Source organism: Rana temporaria, chromosome 2, assembly GCF_905171775.1.
Source record: "Rana temporaria chromosome 2, aRanTem1.1, whole genome shotgun sequence".
NCBI lineage: Eukaryota > Metazoa > Chordata > Amphibia > Anura > Ranidae > Rana > Rana temporaria.
The window spans coordinates 432176553-432198272 of record NC_053490.1 but is presented as its reverse complement, the minus strand read 5'-3'; the positions used below and the strand labels follow the sequence as shown (position 1 = coordinate 432198272).

The 21720-nt window shown below is 41.8% G+C and overlaps 1 protein-coding gene across 1 annotated transcript in view; it reads right to left on the bottom strand.

Annotated features, from left to right (window-relative positions):
- MLXIPL (MLX interacting protein like) overlaps positions 1-21720 on the bottom strand; it is a 187254-nt gene that overhangs the window by 35099 nt on the left and 130435 nt on the right. The window contains exons 8-9 of the mRNA XM_040338321.1: positions 5957-6093; positions 3127-3613 (exon numbers count right to left, since the gene is read on the bottom strand). Coding sequence (XP_040194255.1) covers positions 3127-3613; positions 5957-6093 — 624 coding nt within the window. The remainder of the gene's footprint in view (positions 1-3126; positions 3614-5956; positions 6094-21720) is intronic.

Below are 21720 nucleotides of genomic sequence, written 5' to 3'. Positions count from 1 at the left end.
ACATATTTTCAGTGGGAACATATTTTGAGTTATTATTATCTTAAAGCGGGGGTTCACCCTAAAAAAACATTTTTTTTTCTAGCATGCCATCAAGCATACTAGCGCGATCTTCAGTACGCCTTTATTTTATTTTTTGGCGCCGTACTCACAGTTTACTGCCGTAATGAAGTTTCATATGCACAGGGAAAATGATTGACGGCCGGCTATGGCGCGTCATGCTTCCCGAAGATAGCCGAAATAGGACTTGCCTCTTCACGGCGCCTGCGCAGTCAGCTCCGATGTCTGTGCGCAGGCGCCGTATAGCGCCGTGAAGAGGCAAGTCCTATTTCGGCTATCTTCGGGAAGCGTGACGCGCCATAGCCGGCCGTCAATCATCTTCCCTGTGCATAGGAACGCCCATTCCCCGCGGGGAGTCTGAAACTTCATTACGGCAGTAAACTGTGAGTACGGCGGAAAAAAAAAAAAAAAAAGGCATACTGTAGCTCGCGCTAGTATGCTTGATGTTATCATAGAAACTTGTTTTTTAGGGTGAAACACCGCTTTAATGTAAGCTTGAATGTGACAAACATTTTTTCTTGCTTCCTCTTCCAAATTATTATTGTATTATGGATTTGTTGACTAGCCACTAGGGGGAGTAAACACTCAATATACAATCACTTTGCTTCCCTTTGTAATAGCGGCTGAGATAATCTATCAGTCACAGAGGGAGTGCATTGTTTTCGATCAGTCGGCAGACTCATAGGCTTAATGGACACGGGACGTTTCGCAACCTCTACTGAACGATTCAACTTGACAGATAGTAACCGACGTTTAAAAACACGTTTACATGCCGTGTTTGTGTTTAGAAGTGTTTTTTTTTTAAATCGTCAAAAATGTAAAATGCATGTAAACAAAACACATCTAAACACGAGTTACTGCGTTTACAAGCTTTTACAGCCGTTTGGCGTTTTAAATGGCTCTGAATATCCGTCCTGAACGCATTTTTTTGCTTTCCAAAAAATACTTTTAAACTCAACTGCCTAGAAACTACTATAAAAGACCCTGTGTACATATACTGAGAAGATAACATAGAGGAGAGTTCAGGGGCAGCCGAAAAAACACCCAACTGCTCCTAAACATCCGTTTACCAGCAGCAGTGTACATGAAGCCATAGATTTTCCTTGTGAGAAGGACAGTGTAACTATTCTATTGCACTGCAGGGCTGGCAGTAGAGCCTACATATTTAAAGTGGTACTAAACACACTCTTTAATTTGTATTGTCCCTTCTATTTCTGTATATGAATGATGGCATTGTAATTATATTAAAAAAAAAAACTCTAAGTACCTTCTTTCCTAATCTATATACAGCTGTCACATGACCCAGCTCTTCCCCAGCCTGTCTGCAGGGAACCAAAAGCAGGAGGAGCTTCTAGTGCTCTGCTGCTGGTCACATGTTCAAAGAAAAAAACAAACTTAGAAATTCAGAGTAAAAATAAATAATTAAATATCAATAAACTGTTTTAAATTGCCATACAAATTTTATTTAAAAAAACAAATCTTTATTATTTTTTGGCAATAACATGGTGTGGGAAGATTTCTGCCAGTCGCAGGCTGTGTCACGCGCCTCCAGTATGTGTCCTAGAATAAGAGGGCGGTGAAGCCTCCATCAATCTACATGCAATATCCTGCCCCCCATTGTGTTTATCTGGTTAGTGGGCATAGAGGTGGAGAGAGGGAGCGGGCTGTCATTCTCCACTGTGTATATGCCCACATGTGTGACTCTATAGTCACATGGGCTGCTCAGATGAGATAGGGAATGAATGCTCAGCATAGAAACTCACTGAAAACTGAGCATGTGCAGAGTTGCCACTGCTCTGCAAAATCACTAGCTGCATTGATGACTTGAAAAGAAGGGGGAGAGATAAAGAGCAGCAGGATCAACCAAGTATTTTGAAGAATACAAAAAACGATTCCCATAGTGACTGAGTATGAACTACATTCTAAATACAGCATTTATTGAATGTTTTTAATGATGGGGGTTTATTGTCACTTTAATGAGTAAATATGAGAGAATGAAATGTTTGTAGATTCTCATAAAACTAAACCTGTCTTTATTTAAATTTTTTTGTTCATACTTGTAGACCAAACAGGACAGTGTCATATGTAAAACATTATGGAAAAAAAAAAAAAGATCATAATGTACTAGCTATATTAAAGCGGGATTTCACCCTAAAACATTTTTTTAAGATTAGATTCATGCTCATTTTGTCAAGGGGAATCGGGTAGTTTTTTTTAAAAACGAAGCAGTACTTACCGTTTTAGAGATAAATCTTCTCCGCCGCTTCCGGGTATGGGCTGTGGGACTAGGCGTTCCTTCTTGATTGACAGTCTTCCGACAGGCTTCCGACGATCGCATCTATCGCGTCACGAGTAGCCGAAAGAAGCCGAACGTCGGTGCGGCTCTATACGGCGCCTGCGCACCGTCGTTCGGCTACTTTCGGAAAATCGTGACGCGATATATGCGACCGTTGGAAGCCTGTCGGAAGACTGTCAATCAAGAAGGAACGCCCAGTCCCGCAGCCCATACCCGGAAGCGGCGGAGAAGATCGCTCTCTAAAACGGTAAGTACGGCTTTGATTTAAAAAAAACTATCCGATTTCCCCTTGACAAAATGAGCCTCAATCTAATCTTAAAAATTTCCGGGTGAACCTCCACTTTAACCCTAGGCAAGATGCCTAGAGTTTAATTCTAATTTAAGCAGTTGTACCAACAGTTTTTCTTTTAAAAATTTAAACCATGACCATGTGACTAAAGGGACTGTTGAACCCCTGCAATAGTTTGTCCCAACCCTTGCCACTGCCACTTTAATGTGCATCAAGTAAATGTAGAAAAAAAAAAGCATAAAATAAGCATAACGTTTTCATGGTCCCTCGGGCCTGAAGAAAGAATAACATTCATTAAATAGCACTGCTGTTGCAATTTAATTATTACAAGCACCCTACAACCATACCATTGATGCACTCAGCTACACCAGCATTGTGGCATCTTCCAGAGTTCCACAATCCCTTTGGTCACACGTGATTCAGTCTAATCTCAGTTTTGGGCATTCATTCATATTGATTATTCGTTCATATTTCTTCTTCTTACCTGAAATGCAGGTTTGACTGACACTACAGAGAGATCTTGTTGCTCCTTCAACAGAAGGCCTCCTAGTTCTGCTGGCTGAACCTCTTGAACAAGCTTTTGGCAAAGGGAACACATGAGGAGTCTCAATGTGCGTTGGAGGCTCAGTGTATAGCGGGTAGACATCTGCATGCCTAGTCAGAGGTGTGGCTTGATTTAAGATGGTGGTTTCAGTGGTCACAGTAGTATATGGAAGCTTAGGGCAGGATACTGGTGGAAACAGCATATCCTGATCCTGCACTGGAAGATTTGGGGAGATACATTGTAAGGGTACAGATGCAGTAGGTGGGTAAGAGTCTCTGGTGTATCTATCAGCAGGCTCTGGATAATGGGACAGTGGTTTGGGTTCAGTGTTGGACGGTGAGCATTGTACTGCAGAACTGTTATAAACAGTTGACAAGGGTGTACTCAGATAGCAAGGATCTGTTCGGGGAACGTAAGTGGCGGAAGGCTGGCAAACAAAAAAAAAAAGAAGGAAAATACATGTATAAAAACATAAAGGTCTTTGAGATTTAAACCTACAAATGAAACACATTACTGATAAAACATCAAAGTGCAAAAGAGAAGCATATAGAGGAAGAGAGAGAGAAATATTAGGGTTACTATGAGAGGAAGTGGAAGGTTCAATATAGAAAGCTAAACTGATTTTATAAGAAAGCACACAAAGCAATACAATTAAAGTACACATATCCTAAGCAACCAATCAAATTTGCTTTCCTGAAAAATTAATTCTAATTGCTTATTATGGGTTACTGCACTTTACACTTTATACTTTTTTCATAAGATCAGTCTGACAATAAATGACCGTATTTATCAGCGTATAACACGCTCTTTTTCACCCTGAAAATCGGGTGCAAATAGTGTGTGCGTGTTATACGCCGATACTTCAATTTGGGCTGCCTTGGAGGGAATGGGGAGGGGACAGGGACGGGGCTGAACGAGCGCCGTCAGATTACATACAGCGAGAATCTCCTGTTTACTCAGCGGGCTCTGTAATAGGAAGTTCCGTCTCCTCGGCCAGCATTGGACCAGTGTTCTGTCCATCATAGAAGCCGGTCTGGGAGGCAGGACTTTGTAATAAAGAGGCCGCTGAGTAAACAGGAGATTCTCACTGTATGTAATCTGTATATAATCTGACGGCGCACATCTTGCCCCCCTCCCTGTCCCCTCCGAAGCAGCAGCAATCTGAGGTGAGGTTGCAGATGGGCATTGAACAGGCTTGATTGATATCACTTGTGAGGCTGCAGATGGGCATTGATCAAGCTGCAGATGGGCAATAGCCATAACTAAGCACTGATCACAGTGCGAAACGCGTAGGATGTATCCCACCCTTTGCTGTTATTTGTAGTGCATTTTCCATCCACAGTTTTTTTTTTTTTTTTTTTTTTTTTTTTTTTTTTTTTTTTTTGTTTTTTCCTTCCACGTCAGACATAACCACAGCAAGAGACCTGCTCATGATTTTATTCATAATTCCGTCTCTATTTCGGGTATTGCATCATTTCCATCCACAGTTTTTAATAAAGACAACCCAAGGTTTTTTTGGAAGTGCGGCTGTCCATCCCTTCAGCTTCTACATTCTGCAGATGGGCAATGGTAAGACTACAGATTAGCATTGATCAGGCTGCAGATGGGCAATGGTAAGGCTGCAGATGGGCACTGCCAAGGCTGCATTGATGGGCACTGCCCCTTATTTTGCTTCAAAGTTCTTTATTTTAAATTTAAGTTTATTTTTCCTCAAACTGCCCTCTTAAAATGAAGGTACGTGTTATACGCCTGTGCATGTTATACGCAGATAAATACAGTAAATAAAAATGGCTACGTAAGAATGAAGGGAAAATGAGCAAGTGATTCTAAAATAACATCAAATAAAAAAGTATATATATATATATATATATATATATATATATATATATATATATATATATATATATATAGAGAGAGAGATATATATATATATATATATATATATATATATGTATATATAATATTTGTAATGCATTGTTTAATCAATAAAGCCTACGTGCTATAAATATAATCTGGGTAGAATAGGGGACATTTGATGGAGAGGTTATCCTATTAAGTGTATTGCCATGCCGAGTGATTAAAGGGGTTGTAAAGGTAAAAAATGTTTTCCTAAATAGCTTTCTTTACCTTAGTGCAGTCCTCCTTCACTTACCTCATCCTTCAAATTTGGTTTTAAATGTCCTTATTTCTTCTGAGAAATCCTCACTTCCTGTTCTTCTGTCTGTAACTCCACACAGTAATGCAAGGCTTTCTACCTGGTGTGGAGTGCCGTGCTTGACCCCTCCCCTGGAATACAGGAGAGTCAGGATGCCCACTAACACACAGCTCCTTTCTCTATCTGCAACGTAGAGAGCGTCCTGACTCTCCTGTATTCCAGGGGAGGGGGCGAGCACGACACTCCACACCAGGGAGAAAGCCTTGCATTACTGTGTGGAGTTACAGACAGAAGAACAGGAAGTGAGGATTTCTCAGAAGAAATAAGGACATTTAAAAGCAGGATGCGGTAAGTGAAGAAGGACTGCACTAAGGTAAAGGAAGCTATTTAGGATTTTTTTTTTTACCTTTGCAACCCCTTTAATGTCCTCATAGACCGACTGCAGCCTTGAGCAGCCCATAAAGCAGGCCATCACTAGAAGCTTGAGGTTTATGTATACTTCGAGACCAGTGTTTTCAAAACCAGTCATTAGGGACCACTGTAAATACAGCTGCACTTCAATTCAGCAGTCTATTTCTATACTCATTATATAATGGAAATGAATTATGGGCTAACCTGTAAGGTTCGGTTACAACCAATTGCAGAATGTGGTTGGCTGTTAATTCCCTCATTGAAGCCGGTATAACAATGGGTTTCTTGGAAACAAACCGGAGGCTGCTGAGAAGGAAAAGGGCGTGGGGTGCCAAAAAAATCTGGAAAAGACAAAAACAAAAATAATTAATTTGAATACTGTAGTTTTAAGCATTTTGGAAAAATTAACATCACTACTGGGTCTAAGCACTGCATCCTGTTCTGGAAGTGTGGGATTCTACTGAGGCCTCATACACACGGCCGAGGAACTCGACGTGCCAAACACGTCGAGTTCCTCGGCCAGTTCAGCCCTGAAGCCGCCGAGGACCTCGGCGGGCCGAGAGCTCCCATAGAACAACGAGGAAATAGAGAACATGTTCTCTATTTCCTCGCCGAGGTCCTCGTCGGCTTCCTCGGCCGAAAGTGTACACACGACCAGTTTCCTCGGCAGAATTCAGCCAGAAACTCGGTCGGAAGCTGAATTCCGCCGAGGAAACTGGTCGTGTGTACGGGGCCTCAGTCTTTGAGCTGGTGGTTTCTCTTCACTACAGCAGAAAATGGCGTCGTAGGCGGTGTGAGAAACCAGTTTTAAATATCTTCCTTGTAGGAAGGCCTTTATTTTATTTTTTTTAAAGATATTTTTATAGGAAGGCCTTTATTTTAGTGACAGAGATGCTTTGAATACCTCGTTGCTGTACATATTTGAAATGTATATATATATATATATTAATGTGGGGCAACCCTTTTTGATCCCCTTATTTCACTGTTAATTGAAAAGTACAGATGATGTCCAGTAATACGTACTAGACAGAGATCATGTGATCTTAGTTGCCTAGGCTAGGGAGGGAGTTTTCATTAAATGTTCAATATTTTATTCAAAATAATAAAGTGATTTAGTAATTCTGACACATTATACAGCCATATAACACACGGTGTGCCCCTGGAAGAAGTACGTTTTTTATGAAACGGACGTAGGGCGGAGCGGCGCGCTGTTGTCACCCAAGAAGCTCCAACCGTTCCCCCAGTGGACGGGTGTCTATGAATTTGTGTTCCGGCCGGCACATTAGATTCAAGCCGATCTTTTAACTTCATTTCTGTAAGTGCATTACCATTTTTTAAATAAACCTTTTTACTCATTTAATACCCTATGTGGAGCTATTATTATTATTCTTACATGGTGGGCATTGTTGCCGGTGGAATCACTTGTGAATGAGACCCAATTCGATCATATACATCTGAACCATGTGACTACCCTTTACATGCTTTTTATGATCCCCTGTAATAAGGGATCGTGGAGATCTGGTAAGGAGCCAATCCATAGCCTGGTGGAGGATACATCACTGTTTTCTTTGGACACGTTTTCAACATAGATGAAATTCAGCACAAACCACGGGTGTTTGATAATACATTTGCTAAAACTTATGGACTTTACTGTCACAGTTTTTTATTATTTTTTTATTATTTCCTAACATAATCTTATGTTATATTTTGTATTTTTCATTTCCATTTCAAGCTTTGGTTTATATATGTTTTTTGATTGGGATGTATATAATCTATTCTTTGGTTGGTAATTTTTATATCACTGTTTATCAACTCTGAGGGGTTTTGAGATTGCCACACAGCGCCTCTAGTGACTCAAACTCCATAAATGTTGGTATAGTAATGAGCTATATATATTACTATATATCACTCACGTTTAAATCACAGTTTTGTGCTTTAAAAATATTATGTTTAGAGCCAGCGCGATTTATATATTTCTCAAATTTTTTCACTTGTATTTATAGTTTACATGCTAATCGCAGTTCTCGGAGTGAATAGACTGTCATTGGATTGTAGGTCCTTTTTTCCTCTTTTTTCTGTTTATGGTGTTTTAGCGCAGTTTCTTTCCAATTTTCCATATAACACATGCTCTTTAATAAATGCCTAGCACCATGTTTGATACATGTTCTGTGCTCAGGTTGTCCAGCACTCATAATTGAAAAACTGATGGATATTTACCAGCGACACCAGGCAACTCATGAGGGTTGATTTACTAAAGGCAAATAAGCTGTTCACTTTGCAATGGAAGCTGCCCCAGGCCTTAGTGATTGTGAAGTTTTATTTTCCAAAAAATACCCAATCACATGAAAAAATAAATAAATAACTACTCAACCTCATGATGTCAATAACCCCCCCCCCCCCCCCGTGCTATCTACATCTGGACACAGAGGAAGTGTTTTCCTTTCAGGCTTTGCAAACACAAGAAATAGATAACATGGGGGGCTGAGTGATATTTTGAGTTGCATGGTGTCACTGGTAAATGGTCGCAAGTTTTCCAAGGATGATTGCTGGATAACTGGGGAATCGACAGAAGTCAAACATGGTGGTATGCATTTATCATTACACACGTGTAATATGGCTGTTTAATGTTCATATCATTTTGGGGTGAACTTTCACTATAAAGCAAGACAATTGATTTTCTTTCCTTTGACCATGGGTGGAAGGAGAGAAAATGGCTCGATTGCCCTATCAATACAGTCAGTAATAATGGTGGAATGTCTCCTACAACACTATTGTATTCTGCCGGCGGGGTGACATGGGGAGCATTCTCGGCCGGCAGAATACAAGGATTATTGCTATATCCCTTGGAAGTAATCACATGCAGAAAAGTCCAACAGGCTGGTTGTACCCAAGTTGATCGATAGATTGACTTGGGTACAATCAGCCTGCCCATACATGGTTCTTAATTTGTTTGGTCCCTGCTGAACCAGTTGAATTTTGATCCATGTATGGCCAGCTTAGGTCTAATAAGACTTTTGATGACACGACGCTAGACTGCATGTACATAATACCTAATATTACAGCAGCCCATATACCCAAACCTTAGCGCGGAACTCACCACATATTTTTCATTTATAATACCTAATATGCCTAAGAGCAACCAAATGTATACAGCTAATAGCACATTATAAATAACCAGCGCTACGGAAGCACCCAACATCATTCAACTGATAGTAAAAAATGCAGAAGCAAATGACTACTACTGCTTTGTACACCAGATATGGTTTACTTTTCTCTGAAGAATAAGTGCTTTTTTTGGATTGTTGGTAAATAGTGTCTGATGCAACTTTTATAGTTATTGTGAAACTGGAAACTTCCTGCTCAGCGTGCTTATGTTTACGGTCTTACTGCGGAGGAGGCATGAGAGGAAGACTCATGGCACAGTGGAACCTGACCATATCACATGTGAGAGCACATCCGGAAATGCCAAACTTAGCTTTTAAAGGGCCATTCATACTGTCTAGACATCATGTGTCTTGTTTAAAGGTGAACTACACAACATGTAGCTTTCATGTTCATTGCCACCATACAATACTGTGCAAAAATAGAGTTGAACTAATTAAAAACGGAATATTATTTTGCATACTAAAATCACTAAATATGTTTGGTGATCAATAATCACTTAACTCTTCTTCCTACTACACAGGGGGAACAATTAATATGGAAACGTAACAGCTAACAACCCTCCATTTTTGTCCTTGTACCCCATTCCACTGACAGCACAATTCATGCAGATTTGGATGCTGTTCATACATCATGAGAAGTAAAAAAAAAATTCTGTTTGGCATGTCATACCGAGAAAGGGGAAGAAGAGTATTCACAGAAAGAGCTGGAATATATATATATATATATATATATATAATCACAGGAGGAGGTAGGTTACAAATCCCAGGGGGGGGGGGTGTAGAAGGGTACTTATCACAGGAGGAGGTGGAATAATACTAATCACAGAAGGGTGTAGAAGAGTATTAAATCACAGGTGGGGGGTGGAAGGTTAGTATTCACAGGAGGGGGTAGAAGGGTACTAAATCATAGGAGGAGGTGGAAGAGTGCTATTCACAGGAGGAGGTAAAAGGTTATTAAATCAAATAGGTGGTGGAAGGGTACTAAAACATAGGAGAACATAGGAGAAGGTGGAAGGGTACGAAATCACAGGAGGGGCTGGAAGAGTACTTATCGCAGGTGAAGGTGGTAGAATAGGATAGTAATTGCAGGAAGGGGTAGAAGGGTACTAAATCACAGGATGCGATTATAAGAGTATTATTCACAGGAGGGAGTGGTAGGATAGCAATAACAGAAGCTTGTAGAAGGATACTAAATCAAAGGATGGGGTGAAAGAGTACTATTCACAGGAGGAGATAGAAGGGTATTAAATCACAAGAGGTGGTAGAAGGGTACTAAATCACAGGAGGGGTAGAAAGGTACTAAAGCATATGAGAAGGTGGAAGAGTACTAAATCACAGGAGGGGTAGAAGGGTACTAAATCACACTAGGGGATAGAAGAGTACTATTCACAGGAGGTGGTAGGACAGTAATCACAGGAATTTGTAGAAGGGTATCAAATCACAGTAGGGGGTGATAGGGGAATAAATCACAGGAGGGGACGGAAAAGTATTTTTCACAGAACGAGATGGAAGGATACTAATTACAGAGGAGTGGAAGGGTACTAAATCACAGGAGGAGGTGGAAGAGTACTATTCACAAAAAGAGATGGAAAGATATTAAATCACAGTTGGGTAGAAGGGTACCAAATTACAGGAGGAGGTGGAACAGTACTATTCACAGGAGAAGGAGAATGAATGCTAATACAGGGGGAGAAGAGTACTAAATAATAGGAGAGGGTAAAAGGGTGCTAATCAAAAAGAAAAAAAAAGACAAAGTGGGACTTTAAGTTAAGCACAGTGCCTCCATTCCTATTGTAGTTGAGAAAAAGGAAGAATTTGGGACTTTAACCACTTAAGGACCTTGCCTGTTTTTCAGATTTGGTGTTTACAAGATTAAAACAGTTGTTTTTGCTAGAAAATTACTTAAAACCCCCAAACATTATATATATTTTTTTTCCAACACCCTAGAAAATAGAATGGCGGTCATTGCAATACTTTTTGTCACACCGTATTTGCACAGCGGTCTTACAAGCGCACTTTTTTTTGGAAAAAAATCACTTTTTTGAATAAAAAAATAAGACAACAGTAAAGTTAGCCCAATTTTTTTTTATAATGTGAAAGATAATGTTACGCCGAGTAAAATGATACCCAACATGTCACGCTTCAAAATTGCGCCCGCTCGTGGAATGTCGTCAAACTTTTACCCTTAAAAATCTCCATAGGCGACGTTTAAAAAATTCTATAGGTTGCATCTTTTGAGTTACAGAGGAGGTCTAGGGCTAGAATTGTTTCTCTCGCTCTAACGATCGCGGTGATACCTCACTTGTGTGGTTTGAACACCGTTTTCATATGCGGACGCTACTCACGTATGCGTTCACTTCTGTGCGCGAGCTCGTCGGGACAGGGCGCTTTAAATTTTTTTTTTCTTATTTCTTTTATTAATTTTTACACTAAAAAAAAAAATGGGTCACTTTTATTACTATTACAAGGAATGTAAACATCCCTTGTAATAGAAAAAAGCATGACAGGTCCTCTTAAATATGAGATCTGGGGTCAAAAAGACCTCAGATCCCATATTTAGACAAAAATAAAAAAATAAAAAATAAAATGTGTCATTTGAAAAAAATAACAAGAAAATGTCCCTTTTAAGAAGCATGGGCGGAAGTGAAGTTTTGACGTCGCTTCCGCCCTGCTATGCTATGGAGACGGGTGGGGCCATCTTGCCCTCACTCGTATCCCAGCCGAGCAGGGGACAGGACCCGATCGCCTCCGCCGCTGTCGACGGCTCCGGTAAGCGGCGGAGGGCGCGGGAGAGCGGCGGGAGGGGGGCCCTTCTCCCGCCGCCGATAACGGTGATCTCGCGGCGAATCCGCTGCGGAGACCACCATTATCGTTTAGAGGACCGCTAACTGAAAAGATGGATATATCGGTTGTGGCAGCAGCTATCCATCTTTAAAAAAATGACGTATATATACAGTGAGGGGTCCTTAAGTGGTTAAATGAGATGTGAACAAAATGATGAATGTATGGTATTGTATAGGAACACACTAATAAACAAAGTATACATATGTTAGTAGAATCATGCTAGTACATGTAGTAGTATTAGGAGCTAATTTTATTGAGGATCCCGATAAATACAATGTAAAAACTCCATGATTACAATCTTTGTACATATAATAGAACATTGATAATTTTTACAATAGACTAAGGATTGCAATCATGGAGTTTTTATATTGTATTTATTGGGATGCTCAATAAAATTAGCTCCTAATACTACTAGCATGATTCTACTAACATACATATACTTTGTTTGTGTTCCTATAGCAGGGGTGTCCAAACTTTTTTCAAAGAGGGCCAGATTTGATGAAGTGAACATGCGTGAGGGCCGACCATTTTGCCTGTCATTCTTTGAACCATTAAAATTCGGTCTAAGTGTGTTCCTCCGAGCACTAATACACTGCCCAACACGAATTCTCTTGCCTTTGTGGCTGTGTGTGAGTAAAGAGATGAGCTTGGGCGTATTATTTGGATATACCATATTTATTGGCGTTTAACACACGCCTTCACTTTAAGAGCAAAGTTTCAGGATTTTTTTTTTTAAAAGAACTGTAAAGAAAAATAAGGGTCAGTGCCCATCTGCAGCCTCACAAGTGCCCATCTGTAGACCCACCATTGCCAGGAATGCACCCACCTTTGCCAGGAATGCACCCGCCATTGCCACGAATGCACGCACCATTTGCCAGGAATGCACGCACCATTTGCCAGGAATGCACTCACGAGCGCCAAAAATTCATTACAGGAGAATCTCCTGTTTACACAGCGGCCTCTAATAGAAAGACCCGCCTCTTTTGATGAACAGAACAGTCGTCCAATGGCAGCGTGGGACTTTTTATTACAGAGGCCGCCCGTAAACAGGAAATTCTCCTGTGTGTGTTCAGTGGCGCCTCCTCCCTGTCCCGTTCCAAGGCATATACATCTTATGTAGCCCTGGCTCTGTGAGATCGTCGAGGGCCACAAAATATATATATGTCTAAAAAACCCGGTGTGCCGTTCAAAAGCGGAACGCGGGCCGCGATTGGCCCGTGGGCCGGACTTTGGACATGCCTGTCCTATAGAATACTGTAAGGATACTGCCTTATGAATACTAATTAGTACTATTGGATCTCAGCTGCAGAGGTTTCTCAGGTCTAACCACCAGTTCACTCTCTATATAGCCAGAAAGTTTTGGGGTTAATTCATCACAGCCTCAATCTGTACCAACATAAAGTAGCTTATTGCTGCATAGTATGAAATCATATAAGGAAAGTATTTCAAAGTCACTTGTATAAAAAAGGAAAGCTTACTGTGTACCTTGCTTGACAGTATTATGTTACACCTGACTTATGAAGGAGTAATTATTATCTGGCGTTTATATTGTTACTTCACAATATTTCTGCTTAGTACTGAAACAAGCATAGTCCATAAGAGCATTAAATCAGATAAGCATTAGCAGAGGTATATGTAATAACATTTCCTCAAACTTGCAAGTAATTGGTTTCACATCCCAATGCAGCAGGTAATTATATGAACATGATACTTGCGGTTCCGCTGGGTCTTGTAGTACACTGCTGCAGAATGTGCATAGGAGAGTCCTAGGTTAATGGATGTTGAAGAGTCTGTGCAGGGCTGAGGAAGAGTGCAGTGGGCTGAAGGCTCACTGCTTGAATAGACCAGGAGACAGAGATCTGTGGTCAGGGAGCTGACAGGTGAGAAGGTCTGCAATGGCTCCTGGGCTTCAGGGTGTGGGATGATTGTTCACAGGTGACGGCAGGCATCCAAGAGAATAACCGAACACCCTGCCATCATCTGTGGGGGATTTAAATAGCCCCGATTTCGCGGGGAAAACGGGAAGGACGCTGAGTCGCACTTCCGCGTTCCAGCTTGGAACGCAGACGTCCGCGCACCGGAAGTGACGCGGACGTCTTTGCAGAACGGAGCGCAGCTGCTGGGAGAAGGCACAGCTGCGCTCGTTCTGCGAACAGTAACATCAGAGATGTTACATACTCCCCTCCTCAAGGGGGCACCACCAGTGCTCCCAGAGATAGAGGGCCGATTAGGATATCTTTGGTGAAATTGTCTGATTAGATGAGGGGCATGTATGTCAGAAGAATTTTCCCAAGAGTCATCAAGTTGATCGTAACCTTTCCAACGTATTAGGTATTGAAGAGTGGAACCACGTTTTCTAGAGTCGAGTATTCTCTCAACTTCGTATTCAGTCTCGCCATGCACCTTAATAGGTGAAGGGGGACATGGCTTCCTATTAGCAAATGGATTAGAAACAAAAGGTTTAATGAGAGATACATGAAATGAAGAATGTATTTTCCAATCTGGGGGTAGAAGTAATTTGACAGCATTAGGATTAATCAAATGTGATATTTGAAAGGGTCCAGTGAATTGGGTGCCTAGTTTTTTTGATGGTATTTTTAGGTGAAGATTTCGGGTGGAAAGCCAAACTAAATCCCCGACCTTATAATTAGGAGGTACTGATCTGTGAACATCATAGTATAGTTTTTGTCTTTGTTGAGCAGTCTTTAGGTTGGAACGTAGAATATCCAGTGTATTTTTTAAAGAAGAAAGGTAGTTATCAACTGCTGGAACACTATTTGGGAGATAAGTGGTTGGTAGACTGTTGGGGTGGAACCCATAATTGGCAAAAAATGGTGTGAATCGAGACGAAGAACTGATAGAATTGTTATAAGAGAATTCAGCAAGGGGTAGTAGTTGAAACCAATCATCTTGTAGGTGTGTACAGTAACATCGTAGGTATTGTTCCAGGATTTGGTTGACACGTTCTGTCTGCCCATTTGTCTGAGGGTGGTAGGCAGTGGACATGCGGTGGTCAATTTGTAGAGCATTACATAGGGCCTTCCAAAATCTAGAGACAAATTGACTACCGCGATCCGAAATGATTTGTGAGGGTACTCCATGTAATTTGAGAACATTGGTAATGAATGCCTTTGCTGTCTCAAGGGAAGTTGGTAACTTCTTTAAAGGAATGAAGTGTGCCATCTTGGTTAAGAGATCTACTGTAACCATAATGGTGTTGGCACCGTTGGACCTAGGGAGATCAACTATAAAGTCCATCGACACAACTTCCCAAGGTCTATTAGGTACTGGGATAGAGGCGAGAAGACCGAAAGGGGGTTTCCTAGAATGCTTGTTACGAGCACAAATTTCGCATGAGCTAACATATTCATGGATCGTTTTAGCCAGATTGGGCCACCAATAATCTCTTTTAATGAGGTGAGTAGTTTTGTTGATCCCAGGGTGGCCGGCTAAGGGTGAGTCATGAAGATGCCTAAGAAGTGAGAGTTGTAGATTGGGGGGAACATAGATCTTGTCGTTGAAAGTATAAACACCATCTGGTAATCTAGTAAGGTCTTTTGGTAAACAAGAGGGATCTCTGGAGAGTGTTTGAGAAATTAACTGTCTAAAGGAGGTGGAAACGCCAATGACTCGGTTTGATGGAATGATAGATAGTGGAGGAATCTCAGTAATTTGGTCCTCATTCATACGAGACAAGGAGTCAGCCTTGATGTTTTGTGTTCCAGGCCTGTAGGAAATATAAAAATCAAACCTGTCAAAAAATAAACTCCATCTGACCTGACGGGCAGAGAGTGTCTTACATGCCTTTAGATGTTGTAAGTTACGGTGGTCTGTCAGGATGGTTATTGGATGAGTGCTACCCTCCAACAAGTGTCTCCAATTTTCTAATGCATCTTTAATTGCAAGGAGTTCCTTTTCACCGATGGGGTAGTTCCTTTCTGCTGGTGATAGGGTCCTGGAGTAAAAAGCTACAGGATGTAAAGGCTCAGATTGAGTTGCACGTTGAGAAAGTATAGCACCCAAGGCATAATGAGAGGCATCTACTTCTACAGTGAAGTGGTATTGAGGGTTAGGCAGTTGTAAGATGGGGGCCGAAGTGTAACAGAGCTTAAGAGTGTCAAATGAATTCTGGGCCTCCTTTGACCAGGAGAAGGGTGTCTTTGAGCTAGTAAGAGCACTCAATGGTTTGACAATTGCTGAGAAATTCTTGATAAATTTGCGGTAGTAGTTTGAGAAACCGAGGAACCGTTGAAGAGCCTTCCTTGAGTGAGGTATTGGCCAGGAGATAATACAGTCTACTTTAGATCGGTCCATTTGGATACCTTGGGGTGTAATTTGGTACCCTAGGAAAGAAATACTTGACTGGCTGAAAACACATTTCTCTAGTTTGGCATATAAGGAATGCGTTCTGAGCCTGGCCAAAACCCAACGAACGTGTTTAGTGTGTTCCTCAAGTGTATCAGAATAGATCAAAATGTCATCCAAATAAATTACTACGCAGATGTCAAGCAGATCCCTAAAAATGTCATTTATGAACCACTGGAAAGTAGCAGGTGCGTTACAAAGTCCGAATGGCATCACAGTGTATTCATATAGACCGTAGCGAGTCTTAAAAGCGGTCTTCCACTCATCACCTGGACGAATCCTGATCAAATTGTATGCACCCCTAAGGTCTAGTTTTGTAAAAACTTTAGAGGTTTGAAGGCGTTCAATGAGTTCAGGAATGAGTGGTAAGGGGTAGCGGTTCTTCACAGTGATACTGTTGAGGGCACGGTAATCAATGATAGGCCGTAGTGAACCATCCTTATTTTTGACAAAGAACATGGCGGCACTTGCGGGAGAAGTGGATGGTCTAATAAAGCCCTTTTTCAAGTTTTCATCGAGGTAACTCTTAAGGTGCACAAGCTCTGGTTGTGATAGAGGATAGATACGTGCAGTTGGGATTGGACAGGTAGGTAAGAGATCTATAGGGCAGTCGTATATTCGATGGGGGGGAAGAATTTCTGCCTTTGTTTTACTGAAAACATCTGAGAAATCTAGTAGATAACTAGGGAGATCTTTACAGTAAACTTCTGTGGAGAGAATCGTAAAAATTGGGTAGCAAGTCTCGTGGCAGAATGTGGAGTTTAAATTGAGTGAGTGGTTAGACCATAAAAAAGTTGGCTGGTGGAGTAGTAGCCAAGGTAACCCGAGAACTATTGGGAATAACGGAGATGGAATGACATCAAAGACAAGGGTCTCTGTATGGTTATTCCCGCAAGTGACCAGTAGGGGTGAGGTCTGAGAGGAAATTGGGCCATAGTTGGAACTAGAACCATCAATAAAAGTGACAGAGAGAGGATTTTGCTTAACCACACATGGAATTTTATTTGAATTCACAATTGCTAAATCAATAAAATTGCCACAGGCACCGGTGTCGACCATCGCTTCAATGGTAATTCTGGTTTGATCCCACTGTAAGGTAAGAGTGACATAAATAAATCGATTAGTGGTAGTTCCAGGTGGATTGGTTTTACAAATGTTAGAAAAGTTACCTTCGGAGTTCCTCTTAAGGAGTGGACAAGTGGAGACAATGTGGTCTGGAGCGGAACAGTAGAGGCAGAGGTTATTAGCTCTGCGCCGTTGTTTCTCAGCCAATGATAAAGGACCTTTGACAGTTCCTAGTTCCATGGGAACATCCTTTGGAGGTGACTTAGATCTCCTGAATTGTGGAGGTAAGTAAGTGTTGAATCGTTCAGCCTTCCTTTCACGGAGACGCCGGTCAATGGTGAGAGATAAATGCATCAGATCTTCTAGGGATGGAGGAAGCTCTACGCGAGCTAACTCATCCTTCATTGATTCAGATAAACCTAATCTAAATTGATTACGGAGTGAAATGTCTGTCCACTGTGTCTCTCTGCTCCAACACTTGAATTCCGAAATATAGTCCTCCACATGTCTTTTCCCTTGTTTAAGGCTCCTAATGGTGTTCTCAGCTGTAAGCTGTTTGTTAGGGTCCTCGTAGAGGAGTGACATCTCATCCAAAAATGTATTAAATGCCCCCAGTAAATCACCATGTTCATCCACATATGCATCAGCCCAGACCCTAGGCTCTCCTTTCAAATATGATATGAGGGTGAGGATACGAACCCTGTCTGAATGATAGGTGCGGGGGTGCAGTTCAAACATGAGGCGGCAAGCACTAATGAATTGGCGGAAAAATTTTCGGTCCCCTGAAAAGGGTTCAGGGGCGCAAACTTTGGGTTCAGGTCTCTCCCTGGGTAATGCAAAATTTTGGTTGCGTAAAGCGTCATTTTCTAGACGTAAATCATTGACGGTGGCAGTGAGGTTATCCACTCTTTGTGAAAGTCCAACTAGGTGGTTAGCAAGCTCTGCTGGATCCATTATCCTTTTAAAAGGGGGTTCGGTTATTATGTAAGGATACTGCCTTATGAATACTAATTAGTACTATTGGATCTCAGCTGCAGAGGCTTCTCAGGTCTAACCACCAGTTCACTCTCTATATAGCCAGAAAGTTTTGGGGTTAATTCATCACAGCCTCAATCTGTACCAACATAAAGTAGCTTATTGCTGCATAGTATGAAATCATATAAGGAAAGTATTTCAAAGTCACTTGTATAAAAAAGGAAAGCTTACTGTGTACCTTGCTTGACAGTATTATGTTACACCTGACTTATGAAGGAGTAATTATTATCTGGCGTTTATATTGTTACTTCACAATATTTCTGCTTAGTACTGAAACAAGCATAGTCCATAAGAGCATTAAATCAGATAAGCATTAGCAGAGGTATATGTAATAACATTTCCTCAAACTTGCAAGTAATTGGTTTCACATCCCAATGCAGCAGGTAATTATATGAACATGATACTTGCGGTTCCGCTGGGTCTTGTAGTACACTGCTGCAGAATGTGCATAGGAGAGTCCTAGGTTAATGGATGTTGAAGAGTCTGTGCAGGGCTGAGGAAGAGTGCAGTGGGCTGAAGGCTCACTGCTTGATTAGACCAGGAGACAGAGATCTGTGGTCAGGGAGCTGACAGGTGAGAAGGTCTGCAATGGCTCCTGGGCTTCAGGGTGTGGGATGATTGTTCACAGGTGACGGCAGGCATCCAAGAGAATAACCGAACACCCTGCCGTCATCTGTGGGGGATTTAAATAGCCCCGATTTCACGGGGAAAACGGGAAGGACGTTGAGTCGCACTTCCACGTTCCAGCTTGGAACGCAGACGTCCGCGCACCGGAAGTGACGCGGACGTCTTTGCAGAACGGAGCGCAGCTGCTGGGAGAAGGCACAGCTGCGCTCGTTCTGCGAACAGTAACATCAGAGATGTTACAAATACCATCCATTCACTATTTTATTCACATCTCATTTAAAGTCCCAACTTCTTCCCTTTTCTTCTCAGGGTGCTAATCACAGGGAAGGTAGATGGGTACAAAATCACAATAGGGTGGAAGGGTACTCATCACAGGAGGCGGTAAAATGGTACAAAATCACAAAAAGGTGGAAGGGTACTCATCACTGGAGGAGGTAAAATGATACAAAATCCATACAAGAGGTAGAAGAGTACTAATTACAAGATGGGGTGGTATGTAGGGGAGGTGAACACATAGGAGGAGATAGAAGAGTACTAATACATGGAGAAGGCAGAAGGGTAGTAATCATGGGGGTTGAGGTTAAACTAGTTAAAGGGGAGGGGTGGGTGGGTACTAATTACGGGGGGGGGGGGGGGGGGGGGTGCTAATCACAGGTGTCGGAGGAAAGGTATTTATACTAGAAAGGGAAGGGAAAATACCAAATCGTAAAAGTGAGTGCAATGTACAAGTTATGCCCTGTACACACGATCGGTTCGTCTGATGAAAACGAACCGATGGATTTTTTCATCAGATATCCGATGAAGCTGACTTTCATCAGTCTTGCCTACACACCATCGGTTAAAAATCCGATTGTGTCCAACGCGGTGACGTAAAACACAACGACGTGCTGAGAAAAAAGTTCAATGCTTCCGAGCGTCGACTTGATTCTGAGCATGCGTGGATTTTTGACCGATGGATTTCCCCACAGACGAACGTTTTTTTCTATCGGTTTTTTAACCATAAGAAAAATTTTAAACGGGTTCTATTTTTTTTCACCGATGGGGGAAAAAAACTGATGGGGCCCACACACGATCGGTTCGTCCGATGAAAACGGTCCATTGGTCCGTTTTCATCAGACGAACAGATCGTGTGTACAGGGCATTACTTGCTAAAAGAGTACAAACAGGGAACTAATGTTTACACATGTGCCCAGCAGATGAATGCATGGCGTTTCTTTTTCTTCAGAAAGGGTTGTCAATTTTCTTAAAATGTACTTGCATAATATCAGAGAATTTTCAACATAAAGAAAATTTTAGCATAACTTAATCTTAACTTGCTCCCTTTAAAGCAGGGATATGCAATTAGTGGATCTCCAGCTGTAGCAGAACTACAAGTGAGGCATAGCAAGACAAGCTACAAGCACGACAGGCAGAGGCATGATGGGACTTGTAGTTTTGCAACAGCTGGAGGTCCGCTTATTGCATATCACTACTTTAAAGGAAAGGTTAAAAATAAAAATGTTGAATGGTTTTAGATATGTTTAGGAAGTCCGCATTGAGAAAACATGTAGTCTGAAACCATAGGCGTACGCAGGGTGTGTGCCACGTGTGCCTTAGCACACCCCAATCACTATGTGCAGTGCCGATTCCCCCTCCTGGCCAGGCTTCACCCCGTGCTTCACCTCCTCCCGGTGGTGCTGCTGGCTTTCCTCCTTTCTGCTGCTGCTGCGGGGGATGTTTTAGAATGGAGAATTACATTTTAAAATAAACACAGTGAACACACTCACTCACTGTGTTCATTCATAACTGGAGCATAGTAAACTGTATTAACAGGAAGCCGTTCAGCACAGAGCACTTCCCATTCATTCACTGTCCAGTGCAGCTGAGGCTGCAGAGAAAGGCATGTGTGTTTGAGCTTTGGGGTGCACACCCTAATGCAATAGGCTGTCTACACCTATGTCTGCAACAGCTCAACACTCCCTATGAAAATGCTGTTTTCTGGCTGATATGCTGATATGAAGACATCAATAAATCAGAATGCTGATTGGGGGTTCTAACATTTGTCTAACTTTACTAGCTGCATGCTTGTATCAGGTCAGCGATTCAGAAAGAAAATGGACCACAGGCAGTCAGGCAAATAACATTTTTAGAGGAAGAAGGGCAGCAAACGCAGCCTCTGTATTAAATGTTTTTATAAAGACCACATTCATCATTTTAAATAAAATAAAAAACAAACAAAACATCAAGCGTGTGTAAAAAAAAAAAAAATGGTTTTGCAGACTCAAAGGAGAAGTACAGCCAAAGCTTGTTTGGCTGTACATCTCCTGTGGATCACAGGAGTGCGGGGGCAGAGCAGAGAGTGGAAACTGACAGTCATCGCTCTCTGAGAGCAGAGGGGAGAACTGAGCGATCAGCGATGTTCGATCGCTCTTTTCTCACCCTTAGAGAGGATGTGGGCCAGATGCAGCATTGCATTGATGCTGCATCCACCTAGGTAAGTATGATTTAAAGAAAAACAAACCCAAACTTCTCTTTCAATTCTGCTTTTCTAGGTAAATGACACTCAGTATCTCACAATCTGAATTCCTGAGGACCCAAGCCATTGTGGTCACATCCCTGGGGTCACAGCACTCATGGATAGAACAGCACTCACATGTCATTAGGTGAGTGTAGCTCTCCTAGAGTAATACTTCATATTCCCATCGCACACTGTCCTAGATAAGCTCTTGGATTCGGGTGCTGGAAGTACTCAAAGCCAAATTATTTCTGGATTCTCTGCAAGAGATTAAGCATTTACACTGCACTCTCTGCCCCAGCTGGCCATTTTCACAATTTTTTTTGTTATCTCAAGCTTCCAGAAGTAGGAGAGCCTGGGAACCACAGAGGGAG